The sequence below is a fragment of the Prionailurus bengalensis genome, chromosome E4 (assembly GCF_016509475.1).
Source record: "Prionailurus bengalensis isolate Pbe53 chromosome E4, Fcat_Pben_1.1_paternal_pri, whole genome shotgun sequence".
Lineage (NCBI taxonomy): Eukaryota > Metazoa > Chordata > Mammalia > Carnivora > Felidae > Prionailurus > Prionailurus bengalensis.
Genome location: NC_057360.1, coordinates 67,012,149 through 67,027,254, shown reverse-complemented (window position 1 = coordinate 67,027,254; position 15,106 = coordinate 67,012,149). Strand labels below are relative to the sequence as shown.

The window sequence follows — 15,106 nt, the reverse complement described above, 5'->3', positions numbered from 1 at the left end:
CCCGCCATCCCCCACGCCCAGTCTGGGGAGGCGCAGAGACACGGGCACACAGCCAGAGCCGTGTGGGCCGCGGGCCGCCCACGCTCCCCTAGTCACACTCCTGTCCCAACGACCCCACCCCGCTCGCGCCCAACCCTGTGCCAGCCTCCCCTGCACAGGGCACAGCGATTCAGGGCACCCGGCCCTCTTTGGTCTCTAAAACCAAACCTCACGGCCCCCTTCCCTCTCAGGGGCCTCTCCCCTTTCATACCAAGCCTGTGTAGATTAGTTTCCTAACGTACTTCTCGGGCTGTGTCTCTCTCGGCCCCAAATTTCCAGAAGTTCTCGACCATCTGACACACACACGTCCCCCCACCGGCTCCTTCCTTCATGATTCCAGCCACACCAGCCGATTCACTTTCCTCTAAACATGCCTGGTGCCTTTCTGCCCTGACCCTTCGTTTACGCCCCCCATCCCGACCCCCAGCCCCACCTACCCCCAAAACCCTTCCTGTCTTTTAGGGCTCACATGGAACATGTCCTGGGCGCTCAGGCCCTGGGCGATACCCCATCGCTGACACTGGGGCTGGTGCGTTTGGAGTATCCCTTCTCGACTAACTGCCCTCCCAGCCCTCCCCAGAGCCAGTCCTCCGGGCCGGGCTCCCTCCTGAGGCTGACCGTGTCACCCTGTGTAACGGTGTAAAAGAGGCAGGGTGGCCCCAGGACAGCAGCTGTCCACCCCGGAGCCTGCAGGCCCAGGAAGCCCCCAGCCCAGGCCTTTTCTAGGTGCTGCCTCCTCTCCTGCAGGTACAGACTGTCCCTCTGGATACCTGCTGTGGTGAAAAGCAGAGGGGACCCCTCTCCTCTCTTCCTCCGCCCACCCACACACAGCTCCTTCCTAAAGAGGCCCCTCCCCCAGTCTGGACTGGTCGAAAGGCAGGACAGGGTCTGGCTCTCAGCCAGGCTCAGAGCCTTCGGGAGAGAGGGAGGTCTCCGTACGCCCCACCACCACCATTGCTGACCCTTACTACTTCTCTGCGGCTGGAGGACAGGTGGCCCGAGAGGCTCTGGGCCACCTCTCCCTTCCCCCGCCTCCCAGGACCTGGGCCGGAACCCGCACAGCTCCGGGGCTGGTGGCAAATGCGCCCTGACCCCATCCCCTCTGCCACTGCTGCCGTGGCTTCTCAGCTCTGTAGTTTTGGGGTGAAATTCCAGTCCAGGCTCAGGCGGGGGGAATCCCTGCGATCAGACCACTCAGTGCTAACTGCTAAGGTTCTGCATTGACTTCGGGGACCAGCGCCCTGCCAGGTAACCTGGTATCACGGCCACAACCAGTGGAGTGCTCACCAGCTCAGCGCTTCGTGAAACTTTCCTGCTCAACCCTCACGATCCACACGTGAGGTCAGGACCATCGTCGTGAATGAGGGGACGGTGCTGGAGAGGGCTTAGGGAAGGCGCCCCAGGTCCTCGTACGACCCAGAAATGGCAGGACCAGGAGGCGAACTTCAGCCTCTAACTCTAAAGCCCAAGCCCTCCGTTACCACCCCCCACACGGGCTAGCGCATACTCAAGGACCACTCGCCCCCCACCCCCGCCCCGGGGGACCCTTCTGGGTTGCTCTGCGTCCCTATCAGCACAGCATCTAATGTCAGCTGTGTTCCTGGCCCCGCCAGGGGAGATGTGGTCGCTCCTCTGTGTGTCTCCCGTCCGTCTCCTGCCCTTGCCCCGGGCCGGCGGGCATCCTTGCAGATCCCGGGTGTGCGCACGTTCATTATGTAAAGTATCTTCACGGTGCACACGTGCCCGTGACACCTGCAGGTCACATCTACCTGGGGAGTCTCTGTGCTCGACTCCCATCTTTCCTGGCTCGTAAGGTGGTCGGGCCCGAGGCCCACCTTCCGAGTTGCCCCTGTCCCCAGTTACTCGTGGGACCATCCGCAGGTCGGAAGGATACAAGTAGAAAGGGCTGGCTGGAGACAAAAGTTCCCCTTGGGGCTGGTTCACCCTTTCCTGTTTACCCCCGACCCGGGACGCCCCCCTCATGTCCGAACCCCAATGGCTCACTAAACCTCACTCCCTCCTCCCCACGGGGAGGTAACGAAGCAGCTCATGCCCTGGGGACAGTGATGGTGATGACAGTGACTGGCACTGTTCAGATGCCCGTTGGATGTCACCTCACTTAGCCCTCACGACAGCCCTGCATGGTGGGGGGGAGGGGGGCGCTACGACATTCACGTTTCCATTCTGCAGACGGGAAAGCTGGTCCAGAGTACGTGCCTGGCGGGGTCACGTGGTGACTAAGTGGCGGAGATGGGACCCAAACCCAGGCTCTGGAACGCATGCTCCTCTCAAACCCCACCGCTCGGGGGCTGGAAGATCATCCGCCTCCCACTCAGCAGACAGCAGGCGGGAAGGAAACCCCAAAGCCCAGACCCCAGGCCCTGGACCTCCAAGGCCAGTGCCCGCCACCTGGATCTTGATGACCGCCGGCAGCCAGGTCCTCAGAAAGCGGGAGCGCTCAGCGAACTTCTGCCGAACCAGGAAGCCGCGCATGCGGGCCTGGAGCTGGATGACTAAGCCGACGTTGGCCTTCCAGAGCTGTTGGCGGTCACGGGCAGCCGTGACCTTGGTGATGGCGGACTGTGGAGGCAGGAGAGAGCCTGTGGTACCCTGGCAGGCGGAGCCTCAGCTACAGGGAAGGCCCTCCCCGGCCCCTCCTGCACAGGGGCTCTGCCAACCTGGATCTCCTCCCGAGTCAGGTGGGACGTGTTCAGGCGGCAGCCGGTGGGCGGCTCCCAAGTTCCCCGGAAGGTCTGCAGGTGCAAGTAGTAGGCGGAGCCATCCTTCATGTCGTGTTGGACCCAGAGAGCCGCGTCCCCTGAGCAGAAGCCAGGTAAGGACGCGAGGCTCAGAGGAGGCAGCGGGCGGCTGGGACAGGCGGCGGGAGGGGCTGGGGCCATTACCTGGGCGCCGCTTCTTTGCCATGGCTCCTTCCAGGACTCGCTGGTAGCTGTCGGCGCAGTTGGGAACCACCCCCCGGAGGGCCACGGAGGGGTTCCTTAACACCCGCTCTGTCTGGGCCGCCTTGCCCTCCTTGATGGCCTGGTTGATGGCGGCCACACCGAGAGCCACTGACAGGGGCATCAGGAGGCAGGGGTTGGTCCCTCCCCCTCCCCCAAGTCCCTCCCAAGCGCCCTGTCCTGCCTACGGGGGTGGGATTCACAGGACACAAAAGGCCCATCTAAAGGAGGGGACAGGGAACCTCCCAGCATGGATGCAGACATAGATGAAAACAGAGCATGCGGCTGTGCCTGGAGGAAAAGGTAGCAGTCAAGGAAGGCTTCCTGGAGGGAGGCAGCATGGGGCTGGCTGGGGCGGGGTAAGAAGACAGCTCCAATCTCTCTCGGACAGAAGCTCAAGGGCAGGATACGGGCAGAGAAGCTCAGGACAGTTTCTTAGGGAGAGAATAAAGTCCGAGAAGTGCAGCACCTGCCTTCCGTCACGCAGACAGACAGACAGACAGACAGAGGGACTCCAGACAGTACGGACCGACACCACCAGCACGCGCTCTGCAACGCAAGTGTCTCTGTGTACTGACCCCCGCCGCCCACGCCTGAACACCCCCCAGCCAGAGCGGGCGGTATGGGTTGGACCTTCGGCCACCATCCAATTTCACACGCTCAGGCTTCGGGGTCAAGTACCCACTGGAAGGCGTGGACGGAGGCACAGGTGGGCTGTGGGCTCTCAGCCCCTGAGACTTGCCAGCCCGGCTGCTGGAAGCCTACCCTCTAGTCCGAGCAGCAAGGCCCTGCTCTGGTTCTGGCCCATCTCCCTGGGTGGGGAGCCCTCACCTCTTTCCCTCCCCCAGCCCCCCCCCCCCACCCCGGCCACCAGACTCCCGCAGGGCCCCCAGGCCCACGTACTCTGTTGTGCGGCGTTCGTGTCCTGGTTGGCTCGAACCACCTCCCGGCGGATCTCTTCCAGCCACAGCACCGCTCCGGGGTCCCCCGTTGCCTGGGATGTCAAGAAATGTGGGAGAGACGAGAGCTGGGCCAGGCAGGCCCCAAGCTCAGCTGTGCGAGGACCCACGTGCAGACATGGCCTCGTCACCTGCTCCGGTGGGCTGCTGCCAGGCTCAGAAGGCTCGGTCCGGGCCTGCTCTCAGGCTGGCCAAGCACCGACGCAGCTTGGCCGCAGCACCCCCAGAGCCTCCGCCCTCTGGGCAGCTCACCACCCTGCCCTTGTGCCTCAGCCACGTCCCAGGAGAGCCCGGACCAAAGTCTCCCTGCACCTGCCCTGCTCCTGCGCCCCTGTGACTCATTGCGCACCTTCTCGGGCCGATCCTGACCCTGGCCCTCCCCTCTGTCCTTCCCATCCCTGCTCCGAACCTTCTACACCACCAGGCGTGGCAGGCTACGTGTGACCACAGGCTGAGAGAGTCTGTGCAGACCACAGGGTCAGGCTGGTTCCCCACGGCCCCACCCCCCTTCACCCAGCCCCAACCCCAGACTCCACTCCCTGCCAACCCTCCTCACAGACAGGAGGAACTTTCTTTTCTTTTTTTTTTTTTTTTTAATTTTTTAATGTGTTTATTTTTGAGAGACGGAGCGTGAGTGGGGGAGGGGCGGGGGGGTGGACACAGAATCTGAAGCAGGCTCCAGGTTCTGAGCTGTCAGCACAGAGCCCGATGCAGCGCTCGAACCCACGAACTGTGGGATCATGACCTGAGCCGAAGTCGGATGCTTAACCGACTGAGCCACCCAGACGCCCCACGGGAGAACCTTTCTAAACAAAACGTGACGGGCCGCTGTGTTCCAGGCAGCGCTCTAAAGCATTTTCTTTGGAACCGGCTTTTGTAAAGCCCACAAACGATGCTCGGCCCAGGAAGAACCCAGGCAGCTTTACCAGCACGCCATGTCACCGAACCCCTGACCGCGAGACACGTCGACTGTCATGTCGTGTCTGCAGGTGAGGAAACAGCAGGACGTGGGCAGGGTCAGCCCACCAGGATGCACATTGAGGCGTCTGGCCCAGCAGGTCTAGCCCTCAACCCCCCGCGCCACCGTGGGCTCAGGGTGCTACAGGCTTAGGACCCCACCACGCTCTCCGATCGTGTGATTCCCCCATTCCAGAAGGCACGTAGAACCAGCGCATGCAGCGTGTTACGGACGCGTTAGCAGAGCTCAGAGACGCGGGATTTGCTGGAGGTCACAACGTCGCTGAGTGTCAGAGCACGAAGTCCAGCCCCGTTCTCTGGCCCCCAGGCCTGTGCTCTACCCACGCACAAGCCCCCACCACTCTCTGCATGCTGGCATCCGGAGCTCGGTCCAGCGCCCTGGCCGTGGGGCCACCTACCCCCACGGCCCCTCCTGCCCTCCACTCCCAGAGGGGACTCTCATCAGACTGGGCTGGCCCCAGGTGCATCCTGGGCACAGCTCTGCCCACGGCGGATGCTCTTTCTGCTCCAGCGACCGACGCAGGCCTCACCTGGGCCTTCTGCCTTTTGGCCGCCACAAGGAGGAGATGGTACCGAGGGGCCACAGGCAGGTGGACGTCGTCCAGGCCAGCCGAGGGGAGCAGGAGGGCCGACAGGGTCTTCTCGGGGCTGCCCTGGTCCAGAGCCTCGTTGATGAGGCTGACCGCCAGCACCTCTGGGCAAGACACACGTCGGTGGGCAGAGGGACTGGGTAAGGGATGGGCTGCCTCTGCCCGCCCTGGACTCCACTCACGATCGGTTTCTTCCTGCACCTGAGCGTTGACCTGGTTCACGGTGGCCTGCAGGTCATTCCAGCTCAAGACGCCGTCCGGCGCACGCCCCTGCCGCAGCGCCACCAGCGCATCAAAGTAACTGGCAGCAGAGGGAGAGAGGGTGGGCAGCGGGGGCCCCGCCAGCGGGAAGTCAGGGGGCTCGCCACGCTCTCCTCCTCTTCTCCCCTTGTCCACTGTTCTGAGGCCCCTGTGCTGGCTCCCCGCCCTGCCCGAGCCCCGCGTGCCCCAGCCTCCCACCGCTCGGTCTCCAGACTCATACCCTGACCTCACGGCTCGGGACGCCGAAACCTTAAGGTCTCCCCAACCCGCCACCCGTGCGCGAACGCCAGCGGCCTCCTCGCTCCTTCCGCGGATGCCGGATGTGATCACACGCCTGCCGCTCACGCCTGAGCTCTGCACCTCCATTTGGCCTGTGTGCCCCAGTCCTTCCCACTCCTGTCAACACACACTCCAATCTCTAAGGGAGGAAATCTTGGAGCCACAGGTGACCACGCTCTCCCCCTCACAGCCACATCCACACGCAACCAAGTCCCGTCAGAGCCACTTGGGGAACAGACCCAGGAGCAGACTCCCCTTCGCCACCACCCACGCCCGCTGCCCTCGGCCACGACTTCCTCGCGCCTGGCCTGGAGGCTGCCTGCCCGTCCTGATCAACCCTGGAGCCGTCCGCAGTGCAGCAGCCACCGAGAGCCTGGCAAAAGGTCACATCGCCCCCTCCTCACTGAAACCCTCCTGTGGCTCCCTTCCCAAGCTATGGCGTGGCCCCCACTGCTTCACAGCCACCACTCGGCCCTCTCTGCCTGGCCACGCCGGCTTCCACGCCACTCCCTGCACACACCAAGCAATGTCCTGCTCTGGGCCTGTGCCCCACGCAGCTCCCCGCAACCACAGATGCCCCGAGGTCCCTCTCAACGCCCCCTTACCGACGGGGCCTTCCCTAACCCCCCGCCTGTCCCCAGCCTTTACCCCCTCGGCCCCTTCTGGTTCTGCCATGGCTCTTCCTCCCTGCCAGTCATCCGGCACGTTGGCTTTGCCTGTCCCCTCTACGAGCACGTGGGTTGGATGAGAGCCGGAACCTGGCTTTGTTCACTGCCATTTCCCACCACCCGGGATAGTATCTGGCACGGGGCGGGACTCAAACCTCTACGAAAGCACGAGGAATGGAGGAAGGGGGGATGCTTGAGCCCCACTCCCAGGACGAGTCACGGGCCAGGGGCTGCGAACAGCCCCAGAGAGGGGCCTGGGCCCAGGAGCAGGGAACCGAGCAGAAGGCTGGGTCCCAAGCAGAGGGTGGAGTCCTGGCTCCGCCCCCTCCCGCTCACACCTGCTAAAGCTTCTCACCGCTGAGCGTTCTCTCCTTGCACCTCGGCCAGGCCCGTGGCGGGGTTCACCAGACTGCTCCAGAAGCCGCCGACATCCCTGGCCTCCAGGGCCTGGTCAATCAGGACCACGGCTGACAGCATCTCCACGGCCACAAAGAGCTCCTCGTGGCCGAGCTCCTACAACGGGGGAGCACCGATTCCGTGGGGTGGGTCAAGGGCTTGGGGCCACTGCCATCCTGCCCCCGAGGCCCTCCCACATCCCAGTCTCTATCCCAAGCCCCAACTCATTCGCTAATTCACTGTGCCCAACACTGAGTGTGCTCACCGTGTGCTCAGTGGGTAAATGCTCCACACACACTCACTCTGTCCTCGTAACAGGCCAGCGAGGGAGGTACCATTAATGTCCCCACTTTGCAGATGAGCACACAGGGTAAGTTGAAGCTAGCCGCCTGGTTCCAGAGCCCACGCTCAGCCAGAGAGCCGCACCGACTCCTTTCTGATTCCTGGCACACGCCAGGGAGGGCGCAAGGCCCCGGGAGACAGAGAGGGGGACACAGGGCCCCTCCACACGGCACCACACGCCCCACTTCCCGGCCCAGCTTTCTCCTCCCTTCCAAACACCTGCGCGTGCTGTTCCCTCCTTCTGGAGCACCTCCCTGTCCCATACAGAAGGAGTACCGCAGATAAGGGTCACAGCAGCTGAGCTCACATACCGGGGTCACTTCTAAGCGCGTGCGGTGACGCGTGTAGCCCTCACAACAATCCCGTGGGGAATTACGTTATTGTTCCCGTTTCACACATGAATTGAAGGGCAGACAAGGAACTAACGCCCAAGGTCGCACAGTGAGGACACAGCAGAGCCAGAAGCCGACTCCCGCTCTGCCGTCCGTGGCCCGGGTCACCGTGCGCCACCTCCTAGGGCTCGTCTTCTCTGCCTCGTACTGCAGTCACCGGTATGGAGACCGTGCCCTTCCCGAAGGCCATGACTGGGGTCGTGCTCTAAACTTCCCTCTGTGGGTATGATTCTCCACGGGTCTCCTCTCTTCCAGGAAGCCTTCCCGGACTTACCCCCAGCTCTGCTCCCTCCATTTCCTAGTCTGAAGTCCTCTGCCACTGACACCATCCGTTTCTCCCTCCCTGTGACTATCTGGACCCTCAGGTGTGTTCCAACCCCTGCAGGGACTGGGACTTCCCTGCAGGAGGGCTCTGTCACCTCCGTGTCTCGGGAGCCGTCTGGACAGGGGTGAGGGGGCACACAGAGAGGTGACAGGCACAGACTTCCACGCAGCCGGCTTAGCATGCCTTCTCGGCCCTGCCGGCCACGGCCGTCAGGAACCGTACCCACCCCTGCGCCTCAGTTCCCTCACCTCTAAATGGAAATCTTCCTCACCCGCCAGGGTTCTAGCTACTATGAGAGCTCAGGATCCCTCCGAGGGTGCTCTGCACGGACCACCCCGGGCCCCCCCACTGCTTAGGACGCGGGGGCAGGACCCTCATTTCTGGGGCTCACCCCTCCCTGCTGCTGCTGGAGCACTGCCAGCTCCCGCTGGTACACAGCCGGGGCGCGGGGGCACACCGCAGGCAGCCGGGCTTCTGGGCACATCAGCTCCGCCACCGTGTCAGCCGCCACTCCCCTCCGGATGGCTCCGTTGATCCTGCACACGGCCTGGAGCGCTGCAGGGGAGGGGGGAGAGGGCTGTACGGGCCGGGCGTCCAGGGCCCGTCCTAGTCTCCCGGCTAACTGGCTTCTGCTGGGGTACCTGAGGGGGAAACGCCTCTTCAAAACCGTTCTGCCTTCTGCTAGGTCCAGAACGAGCTTCTAAGTGTGTGTGAGGGAGGGGTGCTGAGTCACTTTGCGAGGCACCGAAAGAAGCAGTGCGTCAGGCCCAGAGACGGAGCAGCTTGGCGGGTGGCAGAGCGGCCGCCTTGGCGGGGGGAGGCGCAGGGGCGGTGGACACAAGACCAGCAGGAGGCTACGGGCACGGCTAAGAAGAGGTCAGTCAAGGGCTCCAGGGGCCACATCTCGCCGACAGCACAGAGGGGCAGGTGGAGCCGCTTGGGCCACAAGGGGCAGGAGCGAGCTTGGAGGGGCCACGGGGCACCAGCGGGTTTTCCGATTTCAAACACCGGGGCTTGGGAAGTGCCGAGCAGATGCAGGCCCTGCTAGCAGGATGCATCCCCTGGGGAGAAGTAAGGGTCCAAAGACACCGGCCACTCCATGCCAGCGCTGCCTCCCGCCCCCAGAGCTCTGGCAGCCGGGGAAGGAGGGGTCCTGGTGGGAGACGGGGGACGGAAGGGGCAGAGGCAGCGCTGACGGATGCCATCACCCGCTTTCCACGGGTGAAAGTGCACAAGGAAAGCAGCCCGGACGACCCAAGGGCTGGCAGCGGGAGAGCGAGGGAAGGACAGGCTGTCCGGCCGGGCGGAATGGGCGTGTGACAAGAGGAGGGGGCACCGGAGGCCTCATCTGCCTCACGGAGCATGTGGGACCGAAGTCCAGGCCGAGTCAGGGAAGAGGCCGGGAAGGCCCGAAGACACGCGACACAGAGGTGAGCGTCTCACACCCGTATGCGACTTCTAACGGCAGGTCAGGACAGAGTTACACGGCTGAAACAGGGCTGGTGGCCACAGGCTGTGGCACCACCGCCCGCCCCCCCTCCCCCCAACTCTGCTTCACTTCACTCCTGACACACGCTGACCTCCCGGGAGGGACATGATCACCCGGCCACACTCCTCTAATAAAAAATTGTATTTGTATGTGATGTTTTGTTTTTCAGTTGGCTTCACGCCCAGCGTGGGGCCCAGCGGGGGGCTTGAACTCACGACCCCAAGATCAAGACCTGAGCTGAGATCAGGAGCTGGACACTTAACCGACTGAGTCACCTAGGTGTCCCTGTAGATAATGTTTTTAAGGGAAAGTGAGCTGATCATGAGTTTCTCACTACAGTCGAGAGGCAAGGACTCAAGCAGGTTGAAACCGTCCAGATACAGGGCAAGTGCCCTGAAGAAAACTGTCTGCCCCAGGAGCCGGCCTGATGCAGGACTGACTGTCGTTACCCCTAAGGCCTTAAGGAACCCGTCTGTAGTGTGCATGCAGGCAGCCTGGGCCCGGGCACACCAGGGAGGGGAGAGGTCTCGCTGGAAACGTGGGCAGCAGTTTGCATCGCCCTACACACCCCTACACAGAAGCCAGCCGAGGGTTAGATGCCGCAGTGATGGGCCCGGGGCCAGGCCTCAGCCTGGAAGTGACTTACTGGCTTGCTCCTGATAACCCTTCACGTTGGCTGCAGCCACACCAGCTTGGACCTCCTCCTTTTCCAGAAGATCCACCAGGCCCAACTCCTGGGGAGGGGAAGAGGACGTAGGAGAGAGCTCTCACAGGAGCTGCCCTCACGGGCTCCCAGGCCCACCCACCCCCACCTCCCTGCCTCTAGGTCTGGCTCTTTCTTACGCAGCAGGTACTGAACTAACAACACAGGCAGCACGAGGAGAGTGTCATGGAGAAAGCCAATGGCAGCGAGGACGAGATCCCTCGTCGCTGAGGCCCCCATTCAGCCATGGGGGAGCACGTCACTGCTCGCCGGCTGCCCCCGGGGACCCCTTGGTCAGTCTGGGCCATTAGGCTTTGGGGTGCTATAACCATTTACACACATAGTCAGCACTTACTGAATACAAGGAGGGGACGGAGGGGATGCCTAAGGAAGAGGCGGTCCCCATCCCACAGCAGACAGACAGAGCAGGGAGCAGGTAATCAGCTGACCTGTGCCTTCTGTTCTCTGTCTGAGCTCAGCTGTTCCAGGTACCAGTCAGCAAAGTCTCTCCTCACTCCGCGCAGGGCCAGGGCAGGGTCATGAAGGGCCTCGAGCAAGGCCCCAGGGCTCTGTCTCTCCAGGGCATCATCAACAACTTCTAGAGCCCCATGGACTGCAAAGACCAAGACCCCACAATGAGCGATGTGCAGAAGCCCAGCCGGTACCACCCCAGACCTGCCCTGTTCTTCCTGCCCAGCATGACCCCCCGCCCTAAACCTTGATCTTGGCAGCCTCCCCTCCTCCCCACCCCAGACCGGGAGGACATCCTGACCCCAACAGGCAGATGCCCACTCCATCCTGGGCCTCCAAACAGCCCCTCCTGCCCTCGTGTCCGCCCCACCCCGTCCATTCCTCGCAGCTCCTTCTCCCAGGACCCCGGGCCAGCTGCCCTTCTAGCAGCAAGAGCTGGAAGGCCTGTCCTTTGCCTCTGCCCCGTCCATGGATCTCCCTTCAAACAGAAACCCCCCGGACAGGGTCACTTCTCTGCACAGCGAGAGCCGAAAAGCAGCACACACCCTGCTGTTTGACTGTGGTCTTTCCCTGAGACCAGGGTTGGCCCAGGTGAGGCTACAGGGCCTCTGGCCTGAGAGCTATCCCTGAACCTCCCGATGCGGGGGCTTGCCCTGGGAGCACCCCGAAGCCCTCCTGGCCCAGGTCTCTTACCGTTGACGTGGTTGATGTGCCCCTGGATTTCAGCCTGAGTCAGGTAGCAGTCATATATGTCCCAGCTTTCTCCACCATCCTGCAAGGACCATGCCGAAAGGGAGACCTGGGAAACCAGCTCTGTCCTCTCCTGCTCCCCCCTCCCTGTCTCCAGTTCTTCCCTCCCCTGGGCGCCTTCCCAGGCCAAAGGTCAGCCTGGTCAGGAGGAATCTGGGGCTGCCTGGGGGGCTCAGTCGGTTGAGCGTCCGACTTCGGCTCAGGTCATGATCTCACGGTTCATGGGTTCGAGCCCCATGTCGGGCTCTGTGCTGACAGCTCGGAGCCTGGAGCCTGCTTCGGATTCGGTGTCTCCCTCTCTCTCTGTCCCTCCCCTGCTTGCACTCTGTCTCTCAAAAATATATAAACATTAAAAAAAAAAAAAAAAAGAAGGAGGAGGAGGAATCTGGAGAACCCCTGGGTTCAAGCCCTCGGCATGGACACGGTTAAGTCAAATCTCCTGTCCAGTCTTGGCCAGTTCTACGCCCCCACCTCAGCCCGGCCAGAAGATCCAGTCCCCAGAACCCGTCTCCCGCCTTCTCTCCTGAATCCTCATCCCTGGGTGCCTCCTCTGCTTCTCTACAACAACCAACAAGCGTTTCTCTCAGCAACTCTGGGGCGTGGAGACAGGATGTGCCGGAGTCCTGTCCGCCGGAGGCCTTCTGGGCCACCCCACTCTGCACGCCTGCACAGCAAAGGCTCCTCCTTACTCGGGTCTGGGCGCTGGCAGTCTTCTCTGCCTTGGCCTGGGCCAGCAGCTCCTGGTAGATGGCTGCCAGAGGCTCTCGAAGATTCTCCAGCAGAGCACTGGGATTCCGCAAGGCAGCCAGGGTGTCCTCAACCACCCCTCGCTCCACCGCCTCATTGATGGCGAGGACCGCCGCGTGGACTGGGAGGGGCATGGAGACAAGGTCAGGAGGCCAGAACAAACCCCAGACCGCCGCAGCGCGACCAGCCACAGGCCACCCTGACACCATTCCCTTTTTCCATCCAGAGGGCCGGGCAAACCAGGTCACGTCACAGATGACAGCCAGAATGCATTGGAGGCTTGGAGTCTGGCCTTTCACGCGGAGCCCACCCCCAGCAGGGCAGAGCCACACCCCTACCTGCAGCTTCATCCACCGACAGCTCATTGGCCAGAATGCCCCCGATCTTGCTGAAGGCCGGCAGCTGGAGGCCGTATTTGGCCAGTTCAGAGGCCATGTTGCTAAGTTCCTCGGCTGCAATGACACCACAGGTGCCTTTCCTCAGGGCCAGAGCCCCCAAGACCCTGCCCGCCACGAGCGGCTGGGGAAGGAGCTGGGCTCACCTGAGAATTTCACTTTCCCGTAGAGATCATGTATCTGAGGGGCCAGTCCCAGCCGGAAGAGGAAGAGACTGGAAAAGAATGGAAGGCGTTGGGGCCTATTTATTTTGACACGGTCTGCAGGAGATGCCACAGGGACCTGGACAGGGAGCCCACCACACCTGCTCCCAAGTCCCCCCAGTCCACGGGGAGCGATGTTACTGGAAGTCAGGCCGAGGCAAGCGCTACAGAAGATAAGTACGATGCTCTAGAGGCCAGGGGGCATCGGGACTTCACAGAGAAGGGCACACTGCAGTTACCAGATGGACACAGAGGGTAAGGCAAGCAGAGACCCGCAGAGCCGGGCGGGCTTGAAAGGACGTGGGAAATGAAGTCAGGACGAGACGACACGACAGACGCAGGAACTGGTCGGCCACTTTAAGCTCTAGCCAGCTGGATGCTGATGGCCGGTTCCGAGAAGAACCAAACAGCCTGAACATTCCCACTAGGTGAGCTGCATGTGACGCTCTTGACGGCTCGTTTTGATTCCTTTGGGCCCCCGGCACAAACTGAAGACCCTTCCCTCCTGCCCTTTTCCTTCACCCCTGCAGGTCACACACAAATGTGCGCATAAATCTACGCACAACTGCAAAACTCTGAAGTCTCACTCTCCTGAGAAGTGCCTGCCTTCCTTCCTGCTGCCATGTTTCCTGTATCCACCTGGAGGACAGAAGTCTGGGGCCTCTCACCTGAGGGCATGGATGCAGTAGACCACCCGGGGCATGTTCTTCTTGTCATAGATGTCTGTGGTCTCCGGGAAGAAGGTCTGGAGGGGAAAGCAGCTGGTTACTGCCGCTGGAAACGTGAAGCAGCACCAGCTATGGAGAGAGGGGCTGAGGCATGGGTCTTCCTCTCTGACCCGGGGAGATACTCCTTTGTTGCCTGGGGCTTCGAAGTCAGTCTCCCCAACCTCTGACAGCCAGCACTGTGGCCACACACACCAAGTGTTAAAGAAAGTGAGCCGAGGCCCAGGCGCAGACGCACATCGCCAGATTCACGGGACCCAGGCAAGACTATTGCGGTTAGAGGATGCAGGCCGTGTCCTCCAGGAGAAAGAGGCCCCCTGTGCATCCCGTAGACACACAGAGAGCCTGCGCCCCTGTGGACTCTCGCCAGGCAGGCGGCATGCTGGGGGGCCGGCCGTGCTCCCTCGGAAGGCCCGAAGAGGCACACGCTGTCCAGGACCACCGAGGGCACAGGGCGTTCATCCCTGTCTCTGGGCCACAGGCCTCTGATCAGTGGGGTCCCCTCGAAGAACTGAGTCCTCCCTCCAAGACACGGCGTCCCATTCCGCCTGGCGACTCCCATGAGGTCGAAGCTCAAAACCTCTTGGTTACTTCAGATTCACAGGAAGGACCCAATCTAGAGACTTAACAGCGTTCCAGCCTCACTGAGGACAGCCGGCCCCTATTACTGCTGCCTCCCACCAAAGTCCCCTTACTGCTGCTTCCTTGTCGCACAGTTGCCCGTAGGAAGAACCCTGCAGAGTCCTATCGTGCCTTAATTGGTACAGTTCCTTAGGGTTCATAAAGGGAACTCACGCACATCATCCGGTCCTCCTGACAGCCTCACGGGGTACACGGGGCAGTCAAGCAACACGCTGAGATCCAAAGGGCAAGGGGACGTGCCGTGTGTGGCCAACAGGGGACCCGGGCCCGGGCCTCCAAGTCCACCGCCAAGGGATATGGCCCGTGGCAAGCCCACATCACGCCACGAAATTCTGGTGGAAGGCTGGCTAAACATGCATCCCCTGTGTTGCACGGGGGCCTCGCTCACTAATGGGGACAGTGCAGCTTACGTCAGGGGGCCTTCACCTCCCTCCACTTCCCTCACCCACAGGAAGTAGGGGCAGAGACCAAGTAACGTGGTTCAAAGACAGACACCTGCAGGCAATTTAAACCCTCAGGTTAAGTTAGCTAAGGAGACACATGATGACGAGGGCTGAAGGATCCGGGGAGACAAAGCGTGCGCGGTGGGGGTGGGGGGCCGGTGGAGAGTAAAGATGCACCCCAGTCTCGAGGCCCAGCGTTACCGAAGGCAGGCCGATGTGGGCTATGGCCGACAGCCAGAAGTTGATGTTGTCTGTGTGGCGGAAATGCAAGCCAGTTGCCTGAAAGGGAAGGAAAGAGAAGAGAATCTATTTCTACAGTTCTCAGAGCTCCCCACGGGCACAGCCCAGA

At 62.1% G+C, this 15,106-nt stretch overlaps 1 protein-coding gene across 1 annotated transcript in view; it reads right to left on the bottom strand.

Moving 5' to 3' along the window:
• IQGAP3 (IQ motif containing GTPase activating protein 3) overlaps positions 1–15,106 on the bottom strand; it is a 35,527-nt gene that overhangs the window by 12,583 nt on the left and 7,838 nt on the right. The window contains exons 4-19 of the mRNA XM_043569069.1: positions 14,959–15,036; positions 13,616–13,692; positions 12,891–12,958; positions 12,688–12,801; positions 12,292–12,470; positions 11,546–11,624; positions 10,831–10,994; positions 10,325–10,412; positions 8,581–8,744; positions 7,090–7,247; positions 5,709–5,827; positions 5,467–5,630; positions 3,903–3,993; positions 2,943–3,110; positions 2,718–2,857; positions 2,449–2,619 (exon numbers count right to left, since the gene is read on the bottom strand). Of these exons, the coding sequence (XP_043425004.1) occupies positions 2,449–2,619; positions 2,718–2,857; positions 2,943–3,110; positions 3,903–3,993; positions 5,467–5,630; positions 5,709–5,827; positions 7,090–7,247; positions 8,581–8,744; positions 10,325–10,412; positions 10,831–10,994; positions 11,546–11,624; positions 12,292–12,470; positions 12,688–12,801; positions 12,891–12,958; positions 13,616–13,692; positions 14,959–15,036 (2,022 nt within the window). The remainder of the gene's footprint in view (positions 1–2,448; positions 2,620–2,717; positions 2,858–2,942; positions 3,111–3,902; positions 3,994–5,466; positions 5,631–5,708; positions 5,828–7,089; positions 7,248–8,580; positions 8,745–10,324; positions 10,413–10,830; positions 10,995–11,545; positions 11,625–12,291; positions 12,471–12,687; positions 12,802–12,890; positions 12,959–13,615; positions 13,693–14,958; positions 15,037–15,106) is intronic.